The sequence below is a fragment of the Microcaecilia unicolor genome, chromosome 8 (genome assembly GCF_901765095.1).
Source record: "Microcaecilia unicolor chromosome 8, aMicUni1.1, whole genome shotgun sequence".
Taxonomy (NCBI): Eukaryota; Metazoa; Chordata; class Amphibia; order Gymnophiona; family Siphonopidae; genus Microcaecilia; species Microcaecilia unicolor.
Genome location: NC_044038.1, coordinates 158,046,755 through 158,072,194, shown reverse-complemented (window position 1 = coordinate 158,072,194; position 25,440 = coordinate 158,046,755). Strand labels below are relative to the sequence as shown.

At 43.0% G+C, this 25,440-nt stretch overlaps 1 protein-coding gene across 1 annotated transcript in view; it reads right to left on the bottom strand.

Annotated features, from left to right (window-relative positions):
- GRIA1 (glutamate ionotropic receptor AMPA type subunit 1) overlaps window positions 1-25,440 on the bottom strand; it is a 318,773-nt gene that overhangs the window by 151,395 nt on the left and 141,938 nt on the right. Inside the window, 2 exon segments of the mRNA XM_030211572.1 lie at window positions 12,515-12,699; window positions 22,159-22,398. Coding sequence (XP_030067432.1) covers window positions 12,515-12,699; window positions 22,159-22,398 — 425 coding nt within the window.

The following is a 25,440-nucleotide window of genomic DNA, read 5'->3' as shown; positions in this document are numbered from 1 at the left end:
CCACCTGGTTTCTGCCATGCGCTGGAAAATAAATATTACTTTTTAAGGCACATAGTGGACAAGCATAAAAAACAAAATTACCACCCGGGCAACACGGTAGCCGGACCATAACTCCGAATTGACGCACCTTGGGCGCGTGTAGACAGCAATGCGGCTTAGTAAAAGGGCCCCTAAGTGATTTGCCAATGATTGCAAAGGGCAGCAGCAGAATTTGAACTCATACATGCTCTAACCACTATTCTACCTCTTCCATTACTTTAGCTGGGTGACTGCTCTCCTCCTCTTGTTATTTTATCTTGCCATAAATTCCAAAGGAAATTAACACAGGACTGAGAATCTGGTATAAACAATGCTGCAAAACTGTTATAGCTCAATAAATGTTCTTAAAAAACTAATTAGAAATGAAATACCATGTACTGTAATAGATAATTCAGCTTGTTGTCTTATTAACTCTAATCAGGATTACGTATGCCAGTTCATTTCTAGTTGATTAAAAAGGCCACATTTACTAAAGCAAGATCCTTGTCAAGGATTGTAATCTTCTAAAAATACGATTATTTCATAATAAAATTGTTTAATATGCTATATAACCACTGTGCCTTGTGAAATCAAAGTTAAATAATTCAAAGCTCGGCATGAAGACCACAGATCTGTGTGTGAATCTCTTCTTGCACTTCTTCTGGTAGCTGAACAGGAAGACAGATGGGGCAAAAGATGAGCAATAAGCAGCAAAACTGGAAGAAGTCCCAAAATTATGGAGGCACAACTTCATTACAATGGTATTTTTTCTTTCCTTTAGCAAACTATTTCATGTTATATTTTAGATAAGTTTTACACTAGAGCAGCATTTTTCAACCGGTGTGCAGGAGCACATTGGTACAAAATGGGCATCTCGTTAGTAGGCCTTAGCAAAGGACCCCTTAGGGACCTTTTTACTAAAGTGAAGTAAAATTTGGACTTAGTCCCTTCCATTATTCAGCGCTATTTAACCGGCCAGGAATGGCTCCTGGCTGGTTAAATAGCACTTTTAATAAAGTGCGCCGAAAAATGGGCTGCGCTGGTATAGACACGATTTATTGGATGTGCGCAGGTCCATTTTTCAGTGTGCCTGCAAAAACAGCTTTTTTTTGGCTGAAAATGGATGTGTGGCAAAATAAAAATTGGCGCGCGCCCATTTTGGGCCTAAGACCTTACCGACACCCATTGACCTAGCAGTAAAGTCTCACGCATTAACCGGGCAGTAATGGTCTACACACATACAATGCTGATTACCACCCGGTTAGCGCTGCATGCTGGAAATTTTCTGGCGTACCTAGTTGATGTGCATAGAAAACGAAATTACCACACAGGCTACGTGGTAGCCAGGTGGTAGTTTAAAACTGATGCATGTAGGACGCATGTACGCACCTACACGGCTTAGTAAAAGGGCCCCTTAACTGGCTATCCGCAAATATTCAGCAGAAGATAGCTGGCCTTCTCCTGCTGAATATTCGCAGCCAGCACAGCTGCTAACCAGCTATATTGTGCAATGTAGCCTGCTAGCTAAGAATATTCAGCGCATTGCCAGCTAAGGGCTCCTTTTACTAAGTGGCGGTAAGCCCAACACGGGCTTACCGCTCGCTATAACAGAAGTACCGCCAGGCTACTGCAGTAGCCCAGCAGAACTTCCCACCCCTACCGTGCCGTCATTTCCAGCGCTACAAAAATGTATGTATTTTTGTAGCACTGGACTGTACCAAGCAGTAATCGGGCAGTGCTGACCGGTTACTGCTAGGTTAGCGCGGGAGCCCTTACTGCCACCTCAATGGGTGGCGGTAAGGGCTCCCACCCCAAAATGGCTGCATGGCAAGTGCTTTACTTGCTGCCCGACCATTTCCTGAAAGAAAGGGAGGCCTTCCCTTTTACCAGCTGCGGTAAAAGGGGACCTTGGCGCGTGTGTAAAACAAATGCTGATGCCAGCGCCGGCCACCTTTTGCCGCAGCTTGGTAAAAGGGGAGCTAAATTTGGTGGCCAAATCGGGACACCCGAACAGCAGGCCTAAGGCTGAACATTGGCTTGGCCGGTTAAACTTAACTGACTAGCGCTAAATATTGGCTTGACCGGTTAAATTTAAAATGGTCAAAAATAAACCAGATAGTCAGTGCTGGTCACCAGAAAAGGCCTGCCATTGAACATTCAGCCTCACTATAAGTAGGGTTACCATATGTCCTGATTTACCCGGGCATGTCCTGTTTTCGAGGACATGTCCGGGCAACCGGGTGAGTTTTGCCAATCTGCCCATTTGTCCGGATTTCTGGATAAACGGGCAGGCTGGTGGGCGGGCCGTCGCCAGCCTGCCCGTTTGTCCAGAAATCTGGACAAATGGGCAGATTGCTAGCCTCCCCTCCCCTTACTTACTACTGCCCTGGTGGTCTAGTGACCTCTTCTGCCTTCGGGGCAGGAAAGAGCCCCCTCTTTCCTGCCCGGAGTGCTGCCCTGCATGCATCCTTCCTGTTCCTGATCTCAGCGCCGATTCAAAATGGCTGCCGAGATCAGCAACAGGAAGGATGCATGCAGGGCAGCGCTCTGGGCAGGAAAGAGGGGGCTCTTTCTTGCCCCGAAGAGGTCACTAGATCACCAGGGCAGTAATAAGGTAAGGGGAGGGGGTGACGGGGAGGGGGAGTGATGGGGTGTGTGACAGGGGGGAGGGGAAAATGTGACAGGGGAGGAGCAAGGGCATGAAAGGGGGCAGAGTGGGGTGTGAAAGGGGCATGGTGGGGTTTGTGGTGGAGGCGGGGCATATGTCCTCCTTTTTTGAGAACAAAATATGGTAACCCTAACTATAAGATATGAAGAATATACATGGAGATGGGTACAGGGGATAAGAGTTTACAGGCACACTAAAGACAGATTCTGCACAAGAAGAGAGGATGTGTGCCATGAAGACACTTTTCTGAGGTGAGCAAGATTGAATAAAGATGATAATTGCTTTAGTTTAAGCATCATTACTACTTAACATATGATATGAAATGTTCAAATATTCTAATAGCGTAATGAGCTCTGGCAAGAAATGAGTTAGGTAGTATATTACAACTGAGGCTACTGACACAGTGACTAAGGAGCCGCACGTACTTGGCACTACTAACTCTCTCTTTAAGAGCCCTTCAACTGTAACTACTCCCCTAACAAGGCTCATATATGGTTTTAACCTCCACCTTAACCATATATCATATAGAAATCATTCATATGTTTTTTATGTTTTTTATCGCCTCAGCAGTGCACATGACCAACTTCACTCTTTTATTGGACATTCAATAGCACCCAAATCCTCACTGGCGATAATATTTTATTAAACTGTTTTCTTCATTTACTTATTAAAATGAAGAAACAGTTTAATAAAATATTATCGCCAGTGAGGATTTGGGTGCTATTGAATGTCCAATAAAAGAGTGAAGTTGGTCATGTGCACTGCTGAGGCGATAAAAAACATAAAAAACATATGAATGATTTCTATATGATATATGGTTAAGGTGGAGGTTAAAACCATATATGAGCCTTGTTAGGGGAGTAGTTACAGTGACTAAGGAGGTCATTTTAGAAGGCTTGCACATGTAAATTGTGATTTTAGAAAGCTGCTATTTACATGTGAAAATCTGGAGCACATACTATTCAGAAGGTAATATGCTGTGGGTGTGTTTTGAATAGGCCAGAAATATATTCATATATTTCTTGACAGTGGTGTGCCTAGCGTATTTGATACCCGGTGTGGATTATTTTTTAACATCCCCCTCACGCCTGTTCCTCCATCTTTCAACCTCCCCTCCATTTTTAATTCTCTCCCCTCCCCCCCACACACAGTTTGACAGCTCCTCTTTCTCTCAAAGTGGTCTAACTTTAAATGTGGCTTTCTCCCCTCAAGATGTGGCCTGCAGCATTAGCAATTTACAATAATGCTGCCTGCGCCATTCCCGGTGCCTTCCATTTGCCACGTTCAGCCCCTGTAGAAACAGGAAATGACATCAGAGGGGCAGGACATGGCAAAGGGAAGGCTCTGGCAACAGTGCAGGCAACATTATGTGAATCATTAATGCTGCCGGCTGCCTCTAGAGGGGAGAAAACCATGTTTAATGGTAGAATGGGGGTGGGAGCTTTTAGAGAAATGAGAGCTTCTGTACCGGAACAGGGGTTGAGAGAGAGAGAAAGAGAGGGATCAATTAATGGCACCTTCTATACACCTATACTTTATAGAACTGCCTCCTTAAGTGACTTCTCCAAAGATCTACATGGGATTTGAACTGGGCTCCCCTAGTTCTTAACCCACCACTGTATAGCTTGCATGATATGCATTTTAAGCACATTCCATTTTTCTAGTACTTTTTAATGACTTGTCATAGATTCATTAGAAATAATTTCTTCAACCTGTGGATGTGAAAATTATAAAGAGAATCCAGCAGCTCAGTTTGAATCACTCTTTGTAATGACAAGTGAGAGGGAAGCCTACCTAAATTTATATGGTAATGCTCCAGTTCCAATGTATTTTTTTTCTTCAGAAATAATCACACTCCAAACTAAGGGCCCCTTTTATCAAGCTACAGTAGAAGGGGGCCTGCAGTAGCATCAGCACTTGTTTTTGATGTGCGCCGAGGCCCCCTTTTAACACAGTGGTTATAAGGCTATTTTTTTAAAAAAAAGAAATGACCCTGTGCTAATCACAGGGATTGGCGCATGGCCATTTCCGGGGGGTAGCCCTTACCGCAACCTATTTAGGTGGTAAGGGCTCCTGCGCCAACCCGGCAGTAACTGGGTAGTGCACGGGTAAGCCCCAGGAGCCCGGTGGTAGTTCTGAATTAGTGTAAGGCATGGCCTTTGTAAAAGGGCCCCTGTTTTTTTTTTTACTAAGCTGCGGTAAGCGCTACTGCACGCTTACAGCAGCTTAACTGCTTACTTCCCTCTAAAGGTTCATGGTTGAATCCTATTGGATCGGACACTATGAATGCACCTCCTGCTGTTACATTTTGATTGGATCTTTTTTCAGGAGGTGGGATCCAGAATGTCCTGTCTACAACTGCGATGACAGAGAGTTTGGTAGGCTGCTACAGCTATATGCGGCAGTGGTAATTTCACAACTTCAATGTATAAGTGCTGGCACTTATACATTTTGAAGTAATTTAATAAAGTCATTTTCATATGGCAACACATGCATGTAAAAAGACTGTTACAAAAAGTTCTAATCAGTGTAAAGCTAGATGCAATGACAAGATGGTGTGTACTTTTCCAGTAGGCATGCACAGGGGCGGAGCCAAGGTGGAGTTTTCAATATGCATCTAGGTTATAAAATACACTAATTTATGTACATATTTAAATAATCTACGTGTGGACATTTACACCTGCTTGAGAGCAACTGCAAATGTTTGTGCCTTCAATGTAATTGCAATTTCTGCTGCTTATGATAATATTTTATAAAGACAGGCGGAGGGGAATTTTCAATATGACATCCAAATCTAATTTTGGATGTTTTTCTGAAAACATCCAAAAATCAATTAGTGAAAATAACCATTTTCAAATCAGAAAAATATCTATCTTTGAAATTGACCATTTCTTAGAAGTTGTTGTGCTTAGTATGTCTACCTTTTTGAACCATTAAAAAAAAAGTCCAAGTGAAAAACGTATAAAATCAAAACCATTGGGGCATAAGAGAAACCAGCTTTCCCAGTAGATTAGCCACAGAGGCATCCCAGCAGAGCAGTGGGATTACACTTAGGAGGCACTGAAGTGCACATCACATAAAAAGTTCTAGGTACACATCTCACCATTACCTCCTCATATTGTATGGTGAGCCCCTCAAAACCCATGAAAAACCTACCTTACCCTACTATACACCACTACAATAGCCCTTATGGCTGTATGTGTCACCTATATCTGGGTACTGTAGGTTTTGGATTTCTGTTTTTGGGGGGGGGGGGGGGGGGCTGACACTTTTCACCACAAGTGTAATAGTTAGAGTGGATTATGGGCCTGAGCCACCTTCTCTACAGTGCACTGCACCAACCATTAGGCTATTCCAGGAACCTGCTTGTTACTCTAATAGGACTAGCCATATCATCTGAAGCTGGTATGTACTGTTTCATTTACATCTTTGCGAAGTTGGAAGGGGTAAGTGACCACTGAAAGAGTAAGGGGGTGTCATTCTTTGATTCCTGTAGTGGTCTTCTGGTCATTTAGGGCACTTTTTTGTTGCTTATTTATTAATAAAACAGGTCTAGACCAAACTGTCCAACTTATAGCCCTGGATGTTTTTGTTTTGTCCCATTATGGCAGAAAAATGTCCATGTGTTAGGAATGGCCAGATCCCACCCTTAACATGCCCCCTTGTGATTTGAATGCACTTCTGACAGATTTTATAGACAAACATCTAAAAATTGGTCTCAAAAATACCAATTTGGACGTTTATGTGAGAAAAAAGTCTAAATGCAGATTTATGCCACTTTTTGGACATTTTTGAAAATGAGCCACATAGGTACTGACCATCTACACATGTACATGACACTATTTCTTCAATTGCAGAGATTTGATATAACACCCTTTGAAAACTCCATCAAAGCAGTTTACAATAAAATGACCAAAACCAATGCAAAATAATAATAATAATAATAATAAAAATCAAAGCATCAAACAATAACAAAAAAGTATCCAAAAGCGAGGGAATGAATTAGTGCAACAATAAAATCATGATAAGACCTTATCTGAATATACTGGGAAGTGAGTATTTTAAAGAGGTCACTTGTAGATGCTTCTAAAACAACCTCCTTAATATTCATTAAAAAAAAAAAGCAGGTACCCACACTCTTTGATAATCAAAGGAATGTAATTACACAAAGTTCAACCATACCACTTCTACCTTGCATCCTGCCCCTTTTTTCTGTGACCAAAAATATAGTAATTATAAAACAGCATGGCATCAGTAACTGTTGCCTTAGGATGAACTTAGTGGAGAATTGTCTTCTATAAAGGTTAATTGTGAAGGCATCATTCTTTTTACATAGCAAAATATTAAGTGATGGGAACTCCCCCCCCCCCCCGACCAAATTCACCTATTTTGTTTGATCAGTTATTCCTGTCCACATTACGATGATATAGATCGGCTTCTAGCAAGAGAAATCTGACCAATTGAAGGACATTGCTTGTTAAGCAAGCCAATTTTATTTTGCTTGTTAGTTCTTTACCATCCAAATACAATCAATCAGCCAACTCCTTCCCCCATGTTTTAGGGGTGCTTTTACCAAGTTGTGTTAGGTGCCAATCAGGCTTATTTTCGAAAGAGAAGGGCGCCCATCTTTCGACACAAATTGGAAGATGGGCGTTCTTCTCTCAGGGTCGCCCAAATCGGCATAATCGAAAGCCGATTTTGAGCGTCCCCAACTGCTTCCCGTCGCAGGGACGACCAAAGTTCCTGGGGGCGTGTCGGAGGCGTTTCGAAGGCGAGGCTGGGGTGTGCCTAACAGATGGGCGTCCTCCAGCAATAATGGAAAAAAGAAGGGCGTCCTTGACGAGCACTTGGCCGACTTTACTTGGTCCGTTTTTTCTTACGACCAAGCCTCAAAAGGGTGCCCGAACTGACCAGATGACCACCGGAGGGAATTGGGGATGACATCCCCTGACTTCTCCAGTGGTGACTAACACCCTCCCACCCTGAAAAAAACAACTTTAAAACCTTTTTTTTTACCAGCCTCAAATATCATACTCAGGTCCTTCGCAGCAGTATACAGGTCCCTGGGGGGGGGGGGGGGGGGGGGGGGGGGGGGGGGGAGATGTGTGTGTGTCAGCGGAGACTTAGCGAAGGCACCTAACACTTGGACGTTCTTCACCCATACTAAAAAAAAAAAAGACATCCCTGATGAGCACTTGGATGTTTTCACCTGGACTTGTGTTTTTTAAAGGTTGTAGACGGCTATTATACACGCAGCTTGTCTGCGTGTATTAAGCCGTCTTTGGCATGCGCAGAGCAGCCACAAATAACACTTGGCTGCTCTGCCTGGCTTTTCCTCCTTAGGAAGGAAATCGTGTGCAAATGAGCTAACAGTGAGCAGCTCATTTGCATGCGATTTCCTTCATGCATGCCCGTTCCTTTCCGAATCGCTAACGGATTGGTAAGGGAAGGGCTTTTTCCGTTCACTTAGTGCATCAGTTAGTCCACTGCAGTGCCCCTAGGGTGCCCGGTTGGTGTCCTGGCATGTCAGGGGAACCAGTGCACTACGAATGCTGGCGCCTCCCATGACCAAATAAGTTGGATTTTGTAGTTTTGAGACTGGGTGTACTCGGTTTTCATATCGCCGAAAACGGGGACGACCATCTCTAAGGTCAAGCCATCTCAACATTTATGTCAACTATCTCTAAGGTCCACCTAAATGTTGAGATTTGGGGCGTCCGCAGGGACGTATTATCGAAACGAAAGATGGCACCCATCTTGTTCGATAATACGGGTTTCACCGCCCCTTCGTGGGGACGTCCTGTGAAGATGCCTCAGGAAAACTTGGGCGCCCTGTTCAATTATGCCCCTCCACGCTGTGACTGACGCAGCTCAAAATAGGCGTACCACGGGATGTGCTCAGGCGTCCTACGGTAACTGCCCAAATTAGAGTGCACTAATCCACCATGCTAAAAATTATTATATTTTTTTTTGTAGGGGACATGTCAGGGGACTGAAGAGTGGGCATTCCTGCACTACCCATGTTAGAAAATCCACATTAGGATTACCGCGGACACCTTACCGCCTACAAATGGGTGGCATGAAGTGCTCAAGCCATATTTATTTTTAATGGCGAGAGCTAATGGCAACATTAGCACATAGTCATTAATACAGAAATGGAAAATTGACCATTTAGGACTAGAGTCTTTTTATGGAGCCTGAAAAATTGGCGCCAAAAGCTTTCCGTCTAAGCATATTCTATAATCTGTGCCTAAATCTAGGAATGATTTAAAGAATATGCCTAGGGGGTTTATAGAATAACAGTGCCTAACTAGGTGCATGTAACATCCAAAAACCAGGAGAAAGTACCAGATATAGTAATAACGTATGGAGGAGTGCCTCAGAAATTTATACACCCACGTGGTAGTCACTGAAGATCACTAATGGGTGAAACATTGCACTTCATTCATTGGGCCGCTCACTCACAGTGGTAATTTTTATGTGCAATACTGTGCCTCACTTGTACTAATAATGAAAATGAAAGCCAGCATAGAAAAATAACTAACGATAATAGAAAACTTGACTTATCTTGTGAGCCCTGCGCTGGTCTTAAAACCAAGCGCTAAGGGCTCCGATGATAATACCACGTGAATGTCATGCAGAGAAGACTGTACTTCCCTGTAAATCAGTGGTGTAGCTACGTGGGGCCTGGGAGGGGGAGGGGTCCTGGGCCCCCGTAGATTTGTGCAGGACGTCAGACTCACAGAACGAAGCCTAGCAGACCAGCTGATCTGAAAGGCTTCTTTCTGTGAGTCTGATGTCCTACATGTACAACATGCAGGATGTCAGAAACAGAAGGAAGCCTTTTGTGGAAAGAAGAGGATCTCGGCTGGCGGGGGTTGGGGTCCCCCGACAGCAAAGGTAGGTGACGGCGGGTTGGCGGTGGGAGGGGGGTCCAGAGGGTCGTCAGGGGCAAAAGTTTGGTGGCGGTGCCGGGGGGGGGGGGGGCTAAAATGTGCCCCCTCACCTCGGGCTCTGGACTCCCTTCCCGCCGAAGTCTGGCTACGCCCCTGCTGTAAATATGATGGAACGCCCGTGGTTTTCAAACAAATTTTCTTCAGGGACTCGGGTTAAGGGTTTAGCTCGTCATCCAAAAATCCAAAATTTTCTATTAAGTTATTTTTCTATGCTGGCTTTGTCTGTTATTAGTGAGGCACATTATTGCACATAAAAATTATCACTGTGAACGAGTGGCCCAATGAATGAAGTGCAATGTTTCACCCATTAGTGGTCTTCAGTGACTACCATGTGGGTGTATACATTTCTGAGGCACTCCTCCTTACTATGGGCCACTTTTACCAAGCTGCAGCAAAAAGAGGCCTGCGATGGTGTTGACGCGTGTTTTTCACGTGCACCGAGGCCCCCTTTTACCGCAGTGGGTAAAAAAGAAGTCTCTCTTTCCCTGCAGAAAATGGCTGTGCAGCAAGTAAAGCACTTGCCATGTAGCCATTTGGGGGGGGGGGGGGGGGGGGGGGAGCCCTTACTGCCACCCATTGAGGTGGCAGTAAGGGCTTCCGTGCTAACCTGGTGGTAACCAGGCAACACGCAGCACTGTCCAATTACCGCCAGGTACACTCTGGCGCTACAAAAATAAACATATTTGTGTAGCACCGGATATGACGGTGTGTTAGGGGTGGGAAGTACCACCAGGCTGCTGCAGTAGCCTGGCAGTACTTCCTGTTTAGCGAGCGGTAAGCCCACATTGGGCTTACCACTGCTTAGTAAAAGGGGTCCTATATTACTATATATCTGGTACTTTCTCTTGGTTTTGGATGTTACATTTGATCTGTTTTACCAGATAAGTAGTGGATTTTTGTTTTTAACTCTAGATGTAACCATTTATGCCAAGTTAGGTGTGAAGCAGGTGTATTCTATAACCCTGCACATAGATTTTCAGAATGCCCATGACCCGCTCATTCCACGCCCCCTTTTTGGCAGCACACATTAGAATTTGCACAAACTACATTACCGAATGCATTTAGGAAGTAGTGTACGTAAAGTCTCATTAATGCCAATTAGTGCTAATTACTTGTTAACATCCAATTATCAGCGTTGATTATCTCGTTAACCAATTAGGTTATGCGTATTGTTATAGAATACACTTCGATGTCCGTGCAGATCTCTCAGCTCGATATATAGAACCTGGGGATTAATGGCGATGGCAAAAATGGCCTTAGCGCACAGGAAAAACTTGCGCAAGGATGTGCTAAGGCCACTTTGCCACAGGCACTAACAAAAGGGCCCCTTACTTAAATAACCAAAACTAGAGTCTAATTTCTTTGCCTTTTCTACTTCTGTCACAGTTTTTTTTTTTGCACATCTCTTATCCTTTTGCCTATCTAAGATTATGATTTGATTGAGTAGCTGTGAGCACCCAAATGAATTGTAAATTGCTACCCAGAGAATCCACCTCTACAGATGAACACATTTTGAAAGCACAGTCACCGGAAAGATCATATCCAGAGCATTAAAGCTTTTGTATGCTGTAAAGCAAGTTTAAGAAGCTTTTTGAAATCTGTTTCTTTGAATCAGATGATGCTTGACAATAGTACCATGATTTTGGCACGTTACTGTTATGTATTATCCCATTAAAATGTTGTGTTTCTATATTAATATTATAGATTTGGCACGCTGCTGAACAATATTCCTCTGATCATTGAAACAGTTTGGCATACCGTCATCTGATGTTGCTATAATGAAAGCTTTCCTTACCTCATTTTATACCATATCATTACAGTAATACTATTTCAAACATGCGGAAATGTTGGAAAGATTTACATGTTGCTGGAATGTGAAAAAAAAAAATAAAAAGATTATACGACCCTCTGGTGGTATTTCAGAAGTTGCCCTTAGAATATTGATAGCCCATATCATGTGGTTATGATTTTTATGTTACTGGTAGTATTAAGTAGAATTGTAAATTTCCATGATGGAAATTTTTTGTCAGAATAATGTGAAGCAAATAATTATAAAATTCTGAGTCCTTATCAAAGAGGCCCTTTTTACTGAAGTATGTTAAGCTCTTATTTTGCAGTTTAGCGTGAGGTAACAGCCATCGCACAAATGCACTATTTTTGTGGTATTTTTAAGGTCACCATACACTAAATTGCACTTCCAGAAACTTTTATGTTAGGGGTGGAACCAGGTTGGGCATAGATAGAGAATGTGTGTAGCAATTAATACACTGAACTTACCGCATGCTACCCGTATAATGCATGGTCAGCGACAGACCACTTACCTCCTCCTAAATTACCGTGCACTAATGAAATTGTTAACATGTGACCTGCAATGGAAAATGCCGGGCATGCTCCCAAGAATTGCCACATCAGATTTGCAGCTACCACACATTCATTTTCTGTGTTAAGTAGTAGCATATTAAGGGTGGGGTGGTGGGGGCGGTCTGCTCTGGGTGCAGGCAACAAGGGGGTGCATGGAGCAGTCACACAGCTGTTGGCTTCACCGGTCCCCTGCCCCCTCTGACGTTACTTCCTGTTCTGGGTCAGGGGACCAGCAGAGCCTAAAGCCGTGTAACTGTTCTGTGCACCCCCTTGCTAGGAGGAAGGGTGGTGGGGATGAAGTGCCTCAGGGGTTTGACGTCCTATGGGGGGCACAGTGGTGACCCCCCAGGTGGCAAACAAGCTAGGTACTACATTGGTGTTAAGCCACAGTAAGTGCAATATCTAATGCATTTTAGTAAAAGGATCCCTAAGTTCCTAAAATTACCATTAATTTCTGAAATACTAGATGTCATATATGTTAAATAAATGAGATGTAGAGTTTTACTACTACCTGGTTGAGGATAGCATTCAGTCTCTCTGATTCACAGTCAATGACCACCTGGCGATCTTTGCTCTTGTCTAAGTCCTGAAAGAGCAATCGGTAGCCCTCTTCTGTGGTCGTCATGATATTCACTGCTGTGACCTGCCAGTTCTTCTCGGCAGCAGTGTCCAGCACCTTCTGCAGAACTGACAAGCCTTTTGAGAAGGGAGGAAAAAAACAACAACAACTTATAGGGTTTCTGGGTGCTATGAGTGCCAATGTTCAGGTTTTGAAAGCCAAAAAAACTGGTTTAGTCTTTACAGAAGCTAGTGAATATTCACAAATTTCTTTTGAAAACAGTGCATATTTTGGGATAACCTGGAAGATTAATATCAGTGATTCTCAAACCTCTCCTAGGGGACCACTGGCCAGTTGGGTTTTCAGAATAACCCTAATGAATATGAGAGATTTACATGCCGGTCACCTCCATGATATGCAAATCTCTCTCATGCATATTTATTTGGGAATTCCTGAAAACCCAGCTGACTGGTAGACCCCCAAGACAGGTTCGAGAACCACTACTTTAGATCATTCTATGCCCATCATCAGATCAAAATCCAACATGACCAAATGAGGATACTCTACTAGACCTGAGAGCTACAATTGTGGTCTAAGGCAGACGTTTTGGTCTACACATTGGCTGAGCATGACCTCTGCACAATGTGAGATCTCACTAAGGCTAACTCACAAGCACTGAAATGTGCTCAGTAATGGAAAGAATATTATGTTAGTCCATCTCCCTCCACATTGCGCCTGACCATCTTCATGGAAACAGCTTTCAGCTCTGGAATTCACTACCCCTCCATATTAAGAACCAACCTTCCCTTGCTGCATTCAAAAAATATCTTAAGTCCCATCTGTTCTCTCAGGTTTTTGACTCCCCAACTGCTTAAACTTTATGTTCCGCCTTTCCCCACTCTAACCTCCATCATTTTGCTCTCCATTCAAAATTCGGCACTCAATGCTGTTCTATAATGGGTGCCCATGGATGAGTGTCCATTATAGAATAGCACTGAGACCCAACTTCAGCGCCCAGATTTGAAATCCAGGACTTACACTGCTGAAACCAAGTGTAATTCCCAGCTACCAATTCACAGTGCATATCCCTGCATGCAAACTTTAGGAACGTCCCTGACCCGCGCAATGGGCTAGATTCTACATATGATGCCAGAAAACTCCTTGTGTAACAAATTTCTGCTTAACCCTAGAACGCATGACGTTAAAAATATACATATTAACGTCATGGGGGCCTTTTAGGCCCCCATGCACATAATGTAGAAAAACACACTTAAATAACTTTCATAAGTTTATTTCAAAATTGCTCAATAAAATATGAATAGTGGACAACATTTTAATTATAATTTTTCCACAGAAAACACCAAAAAATCTTTTTTTTCCCAAATTTCACGCAAAGACATGAAAACACACAAAAATGCATAGAAATCTATAGCAAACTAGCTGCAGCTACATTTTTATTCTAACTTTCTTTTCTATTATATTAGTCTTCCAAACAATTCTGACATGTTATTTTTTCAGAAGAGTGTTCTTTGCAAACAGTTTCCTTACAAGTGGAACAATATCGCTCAGTTTTCCTCTCTATGTTTCTTGGACACATGAAACAACGCTTTCGTTTTCATTCTCCTGGCTCTGGAGTAATCTGAAACTGTACGCCACACCGTTTCATTGCTTCTTTAGTTTTCTTTGGCAAGCATTTCAAGTCGCTTCGCTCTATCATGTGAGGTATTACAAGTTCATGACAAAGGTCCTTCAAGAATAAGCGTCTCCTGTCCTTCCTCTGTGCATGAAATTCAGGATGAGTTTCTGTATAAATAATGAATGAATTTAGGGCTGCTACATCAAGCATATTTGAAAATAGTACTACAGGCCATCGTTTTGTTTGCCTCTTACACGAATATTCTCCCACCATCTCATCCATTTTATCTACACCTCCTTTTGTTGCATTGTAATGCAGGATGATTTCTGGTTTCAATTTTTGGTTATTGCTGTCAACACTGCAATCGTGATGCATGGTACTGAGTAAAATTACAGATTTCTCCTTCTTTGCCTTGTAAGATACCAAAGTCGCTTTGTTATTGAATCCAAAGACACTCTCATAAAGTGCTCGCTGACGATTGTGTTTGAGTGCTGCTGGAATTTCTCGTCTGTTTTGCTTTATAGTACCAACAAGTGTAATAGCTTTTGCAAGCAGAAAATTGCCTAGTTCAACATTGGTGAAATAATTGTCCATGGTGATGTTTCTACCTGAATTGAATATTGGAACAGCAAGAGTTTTGACTATTTCAGACCCCAGATCCTTCTGTACTGGTGCACCAACCTCTTTGCCACAGTAGATTACGCCATTTATACCATAATAATTTGCAGAATCACACATCCAGAAGATTTTTATACCGTACTTGGCTGGCTTGCTGGGCATGTATTGTATGAATTTGCAGCGTCCTCTGAACGGTACAAGTTGCTCATCTACAGTAACATTAGTACTAGGATTGTAAAGTTTTGTGCAATTTTTGATAAATATGTTCCAGATATAACTGATAGGGGCTAATTTGTCTGTTTCAAACCTCGCTGCACGAGTTCGCTTATCATCAAAGCGAATGATCCTTCTAATTTCCTCATATCTGCCCACTGACATTGTCGCCTTATAGTGTGGATCAGAAAGTGGGTCCAGAAATAATTCTCGTATTGGGACATCATACGATTTTTGACTCCCTGCCAGCAGGAAAAGTCCAATATATGCATAAAGTTCCTCTTTTGAGATATTTTCCAGGACTTATTTTTTGCTGAAGCGATACGTCTTCCTTCTAGGTTTGAACATAATAGGACCTCTTCTGCAATATTGTCAGAAAAATAAGTACAGAATACATCTTTAGGGGTAAAGTAACTGGGACTTCCCACAGCTCCTTGAGCCTGTCTCACAATATTGTGTATTGGAGTACGTCCGACTAATGTAGGATTACTGTCCCAAAAAACATTCGTTTTGGATGTTCTACTTATCACTTCTTGAGGATCCACTAGATTCACTTCTTCATCATCAGAAGAATCACTGGATGAGGATGTTTGATTAGCTGGTGGCAGATATTCTTCATCAGACAAAGATAGTTCACTTTCATCATCGCTTTGAAACATAATCGCTTCAATCTCTTGGTCAGTCAGACACTTGGAGGAAGACTGTGCCATTGCTGACTAGATGTTAGAAAATGAAACAGATTTCCTCTCAACAGCTTATCTTATCACAGGTCCTTCAGCAATTAGCTCACAGTGTATACTGTCCTCAGTGTTCAGAGGACCTGAGGTGATGTCATGGCCTTATCACTCCCTCCAAAAATCACATGACATCCTCACATGTTATTATCCACACCCTGGCCCCTCCACCAGCATTACTGAGTACAAATAAAGTAACTTGAGACACAAACACTTCTGAGAACATGATAAAAACAGCGGGGGCCTAAAAGGCCCCCAATTCGTACAGATGTAGTTTTCACCAAACAAGCATTGTTACACCATAATGCATATGAAAAAAAATTATATGAACAACTGGATATTATCAACAATGACATACTTGAGTAATACCTTGAGTTTCAAAATTCTAACTAAAGTAATTTTGCAGATAATAGCAAAAATGTAAGCATGGGGGCCTAAAAGGCCCCCAATATGCGTTCTAGGGTTAAGCATATTCTATAAGCGGCGCCTAGATTTAGGCATGGTATATAGAATACGCTTAGTTGATATCCCTGTGCTTAGAACTATGCGCATCCATTTACTCCAAGGAAAACGTGGCGTTGTGCGTGTAAATTCTAATTATTGCCAATTAGTGCTCATTATTGCTTGTTAAGTGCTGTTAAAAATGCTGATTGGCTTGTTAAGTCAATTAAATTGCATGCGCTGTTACAGAATACGATTGGATTAGCACCCAATTATTGGCATATTAGCACCTAAATATTTCACCCAATTTTGGGAGCCATATATAGAATCCGGGGAAACAGATTTTTTTCATTTGTTTACTTTAAAATGCTGGGAGCCTCTTCAGTATAAGCCTGAATCACTACGTTATGGCCAGAGGTGAGGTTTGCTTAAAGCTAACACTCATCTTAGTCATTCTCCAGTGCTGCATGCAAGCTGCTGACCTCTCCTTCTGGTGAAAAGTATCCTAGGATATGTAGTATTGAATTCCAGGGCAGAAAGGTACTGGAGGTAAGCTGGTTTACAAATAGAGAGCAGAATTTTGGTATTAAGACAGCTAGAATAGAGCAGCGTTCCCCAGCCCATTCCTGGAGGCATATCTAACTGATCTGTTTCCAGAGTGACATAAGGAATGTGAGAGACATAAATTGCATATATTGTATATCCCTTGTGTACAAATCTATTTCGTGTGTAGTCACTAAGGATATCTTAAAACCCAGAATGGTTCAATGCATTCCTAGGAGTGAACTGTGATATTACAGAATACCGCTTGCCCAGATATTTTTATTTTTCGTTTCTTGAAATCTTCATATTAAAAAAACTATTTTGTTCAGTTGCTGACTCTTCTTTCTGTCCACACTTTTTATTTATTTACATATATTTTTTGTCAGCTCGTCTAAATTAATTAGCTCAGGGCAAAGTACAATTTGTATAAAGGAAGCATGAATATTCATTCTCTCCTACAATTTGTTTTCTCTGGGTGGTGCCACCTATGAATCTACCAAACAAGTGGACAGATTATGTTAATTGCAGATGGTTGAGTCTCAAAGAGAAGGTGGCACAAACAGGAAAACAGACTCTGTCTTTACGCTCAGTAGCACAAAGAGCTGCTGTTGAAATGAAGACATTAGTCTGCTGCCTAGGGGGTGACAATCTGTCTGAAGCTGAGCACATATTCCACAAGTGTGGAGATGTTTGGTTATTTATTTTATTTATTAGGATTTATTATAAACTGCCTTTATGAAGAGATTCACCCATGGTGGTGGTGTACAGCAGATACAGCTTGACAGGTGGAGCGGGTAGATGTGAATCATTTGTTTACTCTTTCCAAAAATACTAGTACTAGGGGGTATGCGATGAAGCTACAAAGTAGTAAATTTAAAATGAATCAGAGAAAATATTTCTTCAATTAACGTGTAATTAAACTCTGGAATTCATTGCCAGAGAATGTGGTAAAGGCAGATAGCTTAGTGGGGTTTAAAAAAGGTTTGGACGGCTTCCTAAAGGAAAAGTCCATAGACCATTATTAAAATGACTTGAGGAAAAACCTCCACTGCTTATTTCTGGGATAAGCAGCATAAAATGTATTGAACTTTTTGAGGATCTTGCCAGGTATTTGTGACCTGGATTGACCACTGTTGGAAACAGGATGCTGGACTTGATGGACCTTTGGACTTTCCCAGTGTGGTAATACTTTTGTACTTATAGAATCTGGCCCTTTGTGAGTGTTCATTATAGAACAGAACTGAACGCTCAACTAACACATGTGCAAGTGTACATTCACTTATGTAAGTGAAAGTGTTCTATAAATTTACGTGTGCAAATGGTGCTTACGCTTAGGCATCTTCTTATAGAAGGGGACAGACACATAGAAAGATGAGTACAACAAAATTGTTAGGATAAACAGATAGGTGGCTAAATTAAAAGCAAATTATATTTATAGTTGAATATGATATGTAGGACTGGTCTTAGTTACAAAGTGTGTGGCAAGGTAGTCCAGATGCTGAGTGGATAGTCAGTTACCACATGTATTAAAGGCTTGAGTAGGGCCAGATGTTGACTGAATATCCATGAGCATGCTATTTTATCAGAAATGTATATTATTATTATAACTAAGAGCTTTGGAAAAGCCTTACTTTGGTTCAGGATCTAAAAATGGCAGAAAAGCTTACAGGCCTGTAACTGTAATTTAAACCCTGGAAGTTCCAGTAAAGCTCCTGAGCTGTTGGGACATACCATGCAGCAAAATGAGGAAGGGGCTAGGGTGCAAAAACCTCAATAACAGGATGGTGCGGTCTACCAACAGGGCATAGTCAGTTACACCCAGGAAAATATGGTCAGAAATGTAGAACTGAGTGGTCTCGCAAGAAGATGACCAAGCTTTCCGATCAATGCTGAAAAAAGCCAAGCACGTACGGTAAATGCAGTGCTTTTTTTGTGCCGGTACGCAACGGTACGGCGTACTGGCACCTTTTTTTGCCCCCCCCCCCCCCGCGACACTCCGGGCGAGTCCTGCACTTAGTTTTTTTTTTTTTAAGACTCAGAACGTGCGAACGATGCAGCCGGCAGCGATTGAAAGAGGCTGTCTGGGCTGGCGTCTGCGTCGGAGCTTCCCTCACCCTCTGTGAGTCCCGCGAAACAGGAAGTTGTAACAATGAAGGCAGGACTCGCAGAGGGTGAGGGAAGCTCCGACGCAGATGCCAGCCCAGACAACCTCTTTCAATCGCTGCCGGCTGCATCGTTCGCACATTCTGAGTCTTAAAAAAAAAAAAACCTAAGTGCAGGACTCGCCCGGAGTGTCGCGGGGGGGGGGGGGGGGAAGGATTGGGGAGGGAAAGAGGGAAACCAACAGAGGGAAGGATTGGGGAGAGAGAGAGAAAGAGGGAAACCAACAGAGGGAAGGATTGGGGAGAGAGGGAAAGAGGGAAACCAACAGAGGGAAGGATTGGGGAGAGAGGGAAAGACGGAAAGCAACAGAGGGAAGGATTGGGGAGAGAGGGAAACCAACAGAGGGAAGGATTGGGGAGAGAGGGAAACCAACAGAGGGAAGGATTGGGGAGAGAGGGAAAGAGGGAAACCAACAGAGGGAAGGATTGGGGAGAGAGGGAAAGAGGGAAACCAACAGACGGAAGGATTGGGGAGAGAGGGAAAGAGGGAAACCAACAGAGGGAAGGATTGGGGAGAGAGGGAAAGAGGGAAACCAACAGAGGGAAGGATTGGGGAGAGAGGGAAAGAGGGAAACCAACAGAGGGAAGGATTGGGGAGAGAGGGAAACCAACAGAGGGAAGGATTGGGGAAAGAGGGAAACCAACAGAGGGAAGGATTGGGGAGAGAAGGAAACCAACAGAGGGAAGGATTGGGGAGAGAGAAAATGAGGGAAACCAACAGAGGGAAGGATTGGGAAGAGAGGGAAACCAACAGAGGGAAGGATTGGGGAGAGAGGGAAAGAGGGAAACCAACAGAGGGAAGGATTGGGGAGAGAGGGAAAGAGGGAAACCAACAGAGGGAAGGATTGGGGAGAGAGAGAAAGAGGGAAACCAACAGAGGGAAGGATTGGGGAGAGAGAGAAAGAGGGAAACCAACAGAGGGAAGGATTGGGGAGAGAGGGAAACCAACAGAGGGAAGGATTGGGGAGAGAGAGAAAGAGGGAAACCAACAGAGGGAAGGATTGGGGAGAGAGGGAAACCAACAGAGGGAAGGATTGGGGAGAGAGGGAAACCAACAGAGGGAAGGATTGGGGAGAGAGAGGGAAACCAACAGAGGGAAGGATGGGGAGAGAGAGGGAAAAACAGATGGAAGGATTGGGGAGAGAGGGGAAAAACAGATGGAAGGATTGGGGAGAGGGGAAAACAGATGAAAGGATGGGGAGAGAGGGGAAAAATAGATGGAAGGATGGGGAGAGAGAGGGAAAACACAGATGGAAGGATTGGGGAGAGAGGGAAAAACAGATGGAAGGATGGGGAGAGAGAGGGAAAACAGATGGAAGGATGGGGAGAGAGAGGGGGAAAAACAGATGGAAGGATGGGGAGAGAGAGGGGGAAAAACAGATGGAAGGATGGGGAGAGAGAGAGGGAAAACGGAAGGATGGGGAGAGAAAGAGGGAAGACGCTGGATGGAAGAATGCAGAAAGAAATTGGGGAGACACTGGAAGGATGGGGAGAGAAAGCAGAGCTGCTGGATGGAAAAGGGGAATAGAGAAAGACTGGAGAATAAGAGGAAGGGGCATGGGGAGAACAAGGGTGAGGAAAAGATGAAAAGCCACAGGTGGATGAAGGAAATTAAAGAATGGATAGTAAGAATGAATTAAATGTGGACAGAGAGAGAGCCTGAAAAATATTGAAGAAAGCAAAGAAAAAGGAGACAAAAATGACAAATTGCACAGAAGAGTTAAGCGAAAACAAAGAAAAGGAGAATCACAGACTGGGACCAATATGGAAAGAAAAACAGTCACCAGACAACAAAGGTAGAAAAAAATAATTTTATTTTCATTTTAGTGTTTGTAATATGTCCAATTTGAGAATTTACATTGGCTGTCTTATTTTGCACTGGGTATACTGGAGCTGTAAGAGCTTACAGAGATTATTTATCATGAAAAAAAATCACGTTATTTTTTTCTCCTATAGTACTATAATATTTTCAATGATGTCTGTTTATATGCGCCATGGCTGGTATAGGGGGTGTGGTTAATGTGGGTGTGGCTATCATAGGGGTGGAGCCATATGTGGTGACCCCGCCCATAATGAGTACCGGCACCTTTTTTTCTACAAAAAAAGCACTGGGTAAATGGTACCATATATGGTCACTAAAGTGGTGACTACAATATATTATATCCAATAAGGTGTGTTACTGTCATTTTGTCTGTATCCTAAATGTGCATATAAAAAATGAGTGAACTTCCTATTTCTTTGGAGTGAGACAGTCACAACCAGCACCTTTGTGCAAGCAGGGCTGCACTCGCATGAGAAACCAATCAATTGTATCTGAATTGGCAAATAATCCTATTGTTTCCTCATAAGTAGCCTTGAGTCTTTTATATCCATTAATTGGCTTTGGCTGGTAAATGAAACATTAGAGACTCAGACACAGAGAACACCTATGTGTAGCTGTGGTACTGTATTCCCATAAACAACTGATTGTACATGTTGCATGTATATTCTTTGGAATCTCAGAAATAGAGGTAATTTTGTGTAGCAATGTTCTGTACTCCCAGTGAGATATCACTGATCTGCTAATTGTACAAATACTTGATAAGAAATAAGGTAGCTAAATAAATTCCTAACTGATGCAGCCTTGGGTGATTTATTTCTTCCTAGGTATTGGTGGGTGAACCACCATATTGGGAGGGATGAATATACTCTCAAAATATTCAGAAACTATGTCAAATTGTATTGGGTTTCTTGACTATTTCGTCTTCACACTGTCTTGAGAGAAGAAAGACTACAGTTTTCACACCCTCCACCCTAGACAACATTGTTAGAGGACAGGGGTTAAAGAAATTGGATTGTAGTGATCAATTCAATAGAAACAATTCTCTTCATCTTTGGACTACATGCTAGAATTCGGTTCAACGAAGCAACCAAAATTCCTTGAAGGCCCATGCAAAACAGGATAGGAGTCCACATCTCAAAACAGAGATCATACTAACTATTTTATTTGTACCTTCACCAACAGTCAGGACAGTGGTCAAGGGTTTCATATGGTTTAATTTGAGGTCCCTAATTGGCCCTTTCTTGAACAAAAATGAGATAAATCAGCAAGGCAGAGTAAGTAATACCCAACTGCTGTCTTTGGTGTACCTGCTGTGACTTCAAAACAGTTAATCAAGGGTCTCACCTAGATGGCAATCACACATAAAATTATATACATTAAAAAAACACATTTATTAAATAATGTACTCAAGTTTTGTGGTACCTTACCTCGGTCAGCATCGTAGATGTACACAAACTTCTTCCATTTGTAATGCTCAATGACACTAATAAGAGCATCCTGCAGCTCAGGACGCAGCTGAAGGACAAATTGATTGGAAGTATCTACAGGGAAGCTGGGGGTGATGAAGCAGACATGAAGTGCACCACAGAATGATGTGAGCATGTTGACGGTCTTTCGGTCATAAAATCCGAAGATGGCATAGACACCCTTGGAGAACTGTGAACAAACTAGAGACAGGAAGAAGATTAGTCCAGGGCAGCAACTATTTACTCTGAAAATAGATGGGATTTCTTAAGATTAAAAGCAGCAGAAGTCATTCAGATTCCCAGACGATTTGAAGCTGCATTCACTTTTGTTGCAAGTACAATGTCACAATGACCGGAGAATCAGATGTGGGAACATTTTATTGACGGTACTTCTATAACAGGGTGTCTAGGCATGAATGTTGCATCTGTTTTATAAAGGAAACATAAAATCACCCCAGGGAAAGTAGGTGCACACATAATGGAGCAGTGGCCTAATGATTAGTGCAGGGTAACCAGGTTCCATTCCGGCTGCTGCCTGATGGTCAGCAGTGGGTTGAGATCCTGGGGAACTGGGTTCAATTCCCTCTGCAGCTCTGTGTGACCCTGGGCAAGCCACTTAGCCCTCCATCGCCCCGTGATACAACGTATACAACTTAGATTGTGAGCTCGTTAGGGATATTGCAAAGTACCTGTAACAGAAATTGTAAACTGCATAGTCACCTCAGGGATCATTTGCAGTAAATCAAGTGCTGTAAATAAACAAATATACCTGCTCTGATGTAATTGTGAGCACTTATATGCTGGCTAGGGACAAGCATTTGTTAGAGTGCATTTAGGGGTCTTTTTATCAAGCTGTGGTAAGCACTAATGCATGCTTACTGCAGCTTAAAAATGGTGTACCATGGGGTGTGTTGAGGCATCCCACAGTAAGGCGCACATGTGTTTGCGCTATGCACGGGCTAAAAAATAAAATTTTGGCCTAGGCGGCATGTCTTGGGGTGGGTGGGGGTGGAAAGTGGGCTTATTGGTGCTGATCAGTTAGCGCAGCCACATTGCTATGTGCTAACTGATTAGTGCATGATTAGCATGTGAGCCCTTACCATCCACAGGTGTCGGGTAAGGGCTCCCGCACTAATTTTTGATGATGGCCTTGCACTGAAGAGGGGCATTTTCGAAAGAACGTCTATGTTAGAATTGGGACGTCTCGCTCATAACGCCCAATAAAAATGGCCATCTCACAGCACTTCTTTATATGAGAAGGAGGTCCTTACGTCGGAGACATCCATCCTGAAGAAATATGTTACAAAGGGAGGAATCCTTTTACTAAGGTGTGCTAATGGATTTAGCACATGCTAATGACTAGTATGCTGTAAATGCTAGGAAGCACATTTTATACCTATGGGCTTCTTGTGGAGGAGTAGCCTAGTGGTTAGTGCAGTGGACTTTGATCCTGGGGAACTGAGTTCAATTCCCACTGCAGCTCCTTGTGACTCTGGGCAAGTCACTTAACCCTCCATTGCCCCTGGTACAAAATAAGTACCTGAATATATGTAAACCACTTTGAATGTAGTTGCAAAAAACCTCAGAAAGACAGTATAGCAAGTCCCATTTCCCTTTCCCTATTTGAGATTCTACATGGAATGTTGCTATTCAACTAGCAACATTCCATATAGAAGCCTGCCCTTGCAGATCAGCAATGCAGCTGCGCAGGCTTCTGTTTCTGTGAGTCTGACGTCCTGCACATATGTGTAGGACGTCAGACTCACAGAAACAGAAACCTGCACAGCCACATTGCCAATCTGCAAGGGCAAGCTTCTACATGGCATGTTGCTAGTGGAGGAGTAGCTCAATGGTTAGTGCACTGGACTTTGATTCTGGGGAACTGAGTTCAATTCCCACTGCAGCTCCTTGTGACTCTGGGCAAGTCACTTAACCCTCCATTGCTCCTGGTACAAAATAAGTACCTGAATATATGTAAACCACTTTGAATGCAGTTGCAAAAACCTCAGAAAGGCAGTATATCTAGTCCCCTTTCCCTTCCCTTAGCATTTAGCACATGCTAAGTCCATTAGTACGCCTTAGTAAAAGTACCTCTGAAACATTTAAATTATAAACAGAGGAAAACAAGCCACACAGGCATCCTTGCAGAACAGAGGCATAGCCTAGTGGTTAGTGAAGTGGACTGTAACCAATGGACATAAGTTCAAATCTCACTGTAACTTTTTTTTTGTAAATGTGATCCCTCCAGAAACAAAAAAATACCTTCAGGCTTGCAGGTGTCTCATAGCTTATAGGTTCAGAAAGTATTTTTCTCTTCCTGGAGGGAGGCTTAGAAAAAAAAATCTGCTCGAAGGAAAAGGAAGTTGACTAGTGGAGTGCCTCAGGGGGTCAGTGCTGGGGCCCATACTGTTTAATATATTTGTGAAAGATTTTGCTGGAGGGTTAGAAGGAAAGTTTTGCCTTTTTGCAGATGACACAAAGATAGCCAATAGAGTGGATACACTGGAGGGAGTAGAAACCGTGAGAAGGGATATCCAAGCGTTAGAAGAATGGTCAAGGGTCTGGCAGTTAAAAATTAACTTGTGACCATGAGGTCATTTAAGTTTTGTTTTGATTTCTTTCTCTTTCCACATAGTACTACTACTACTACTACTTAACATTTCTAGAGCGCTACTAGGGTTACGCAGCGCTGTACAGTTTAACGAAGGACAGTCCCTGCTCAAAGGAGCTTACAATCTAAAGGGCGAAATGTCAAGTTGGGGCAGTCTAGATTTCCTGAGTAGAGGTATGGTGGTTAGGTGCTGAAGGCGACGTTGAAGAGGTGGGCTTTGAGCAAGGATTTGAAGATGGGCAGGGAGGGGGCCTGGCGAATGGGCTCAGGGAGTTTATTCCAAGCATGGGGTGAGGCGAGGCAGAAAGGGCGGAGTTGGCGGTGGTGGAGAAGGGTACTGAAAGGAGGGATTTGTCTTGAGAGTGGAGGTTACGGGTAGGAACGTAGGGGGAGATGAGGGTAGAGAGGTAGGGAGGGGCTGCAGATCGAGTGAATTTGTAGGTTAGTAGGAGAAGCTTGAACTGTATGCAGTGCCTAATCGGAAGCCAGTGAAGTGACTTGAGGAGAGGGATGATATGAGTATATCGGTCCAGGCGGAAGATAAGGCATGTAGCAGAGTTCTGAATGGACTGAAGGGGGGATAGATGGCTAAGTGGGAGGCCAGTGAGGAGTAGGTTGCAGTAGTCAAGGCG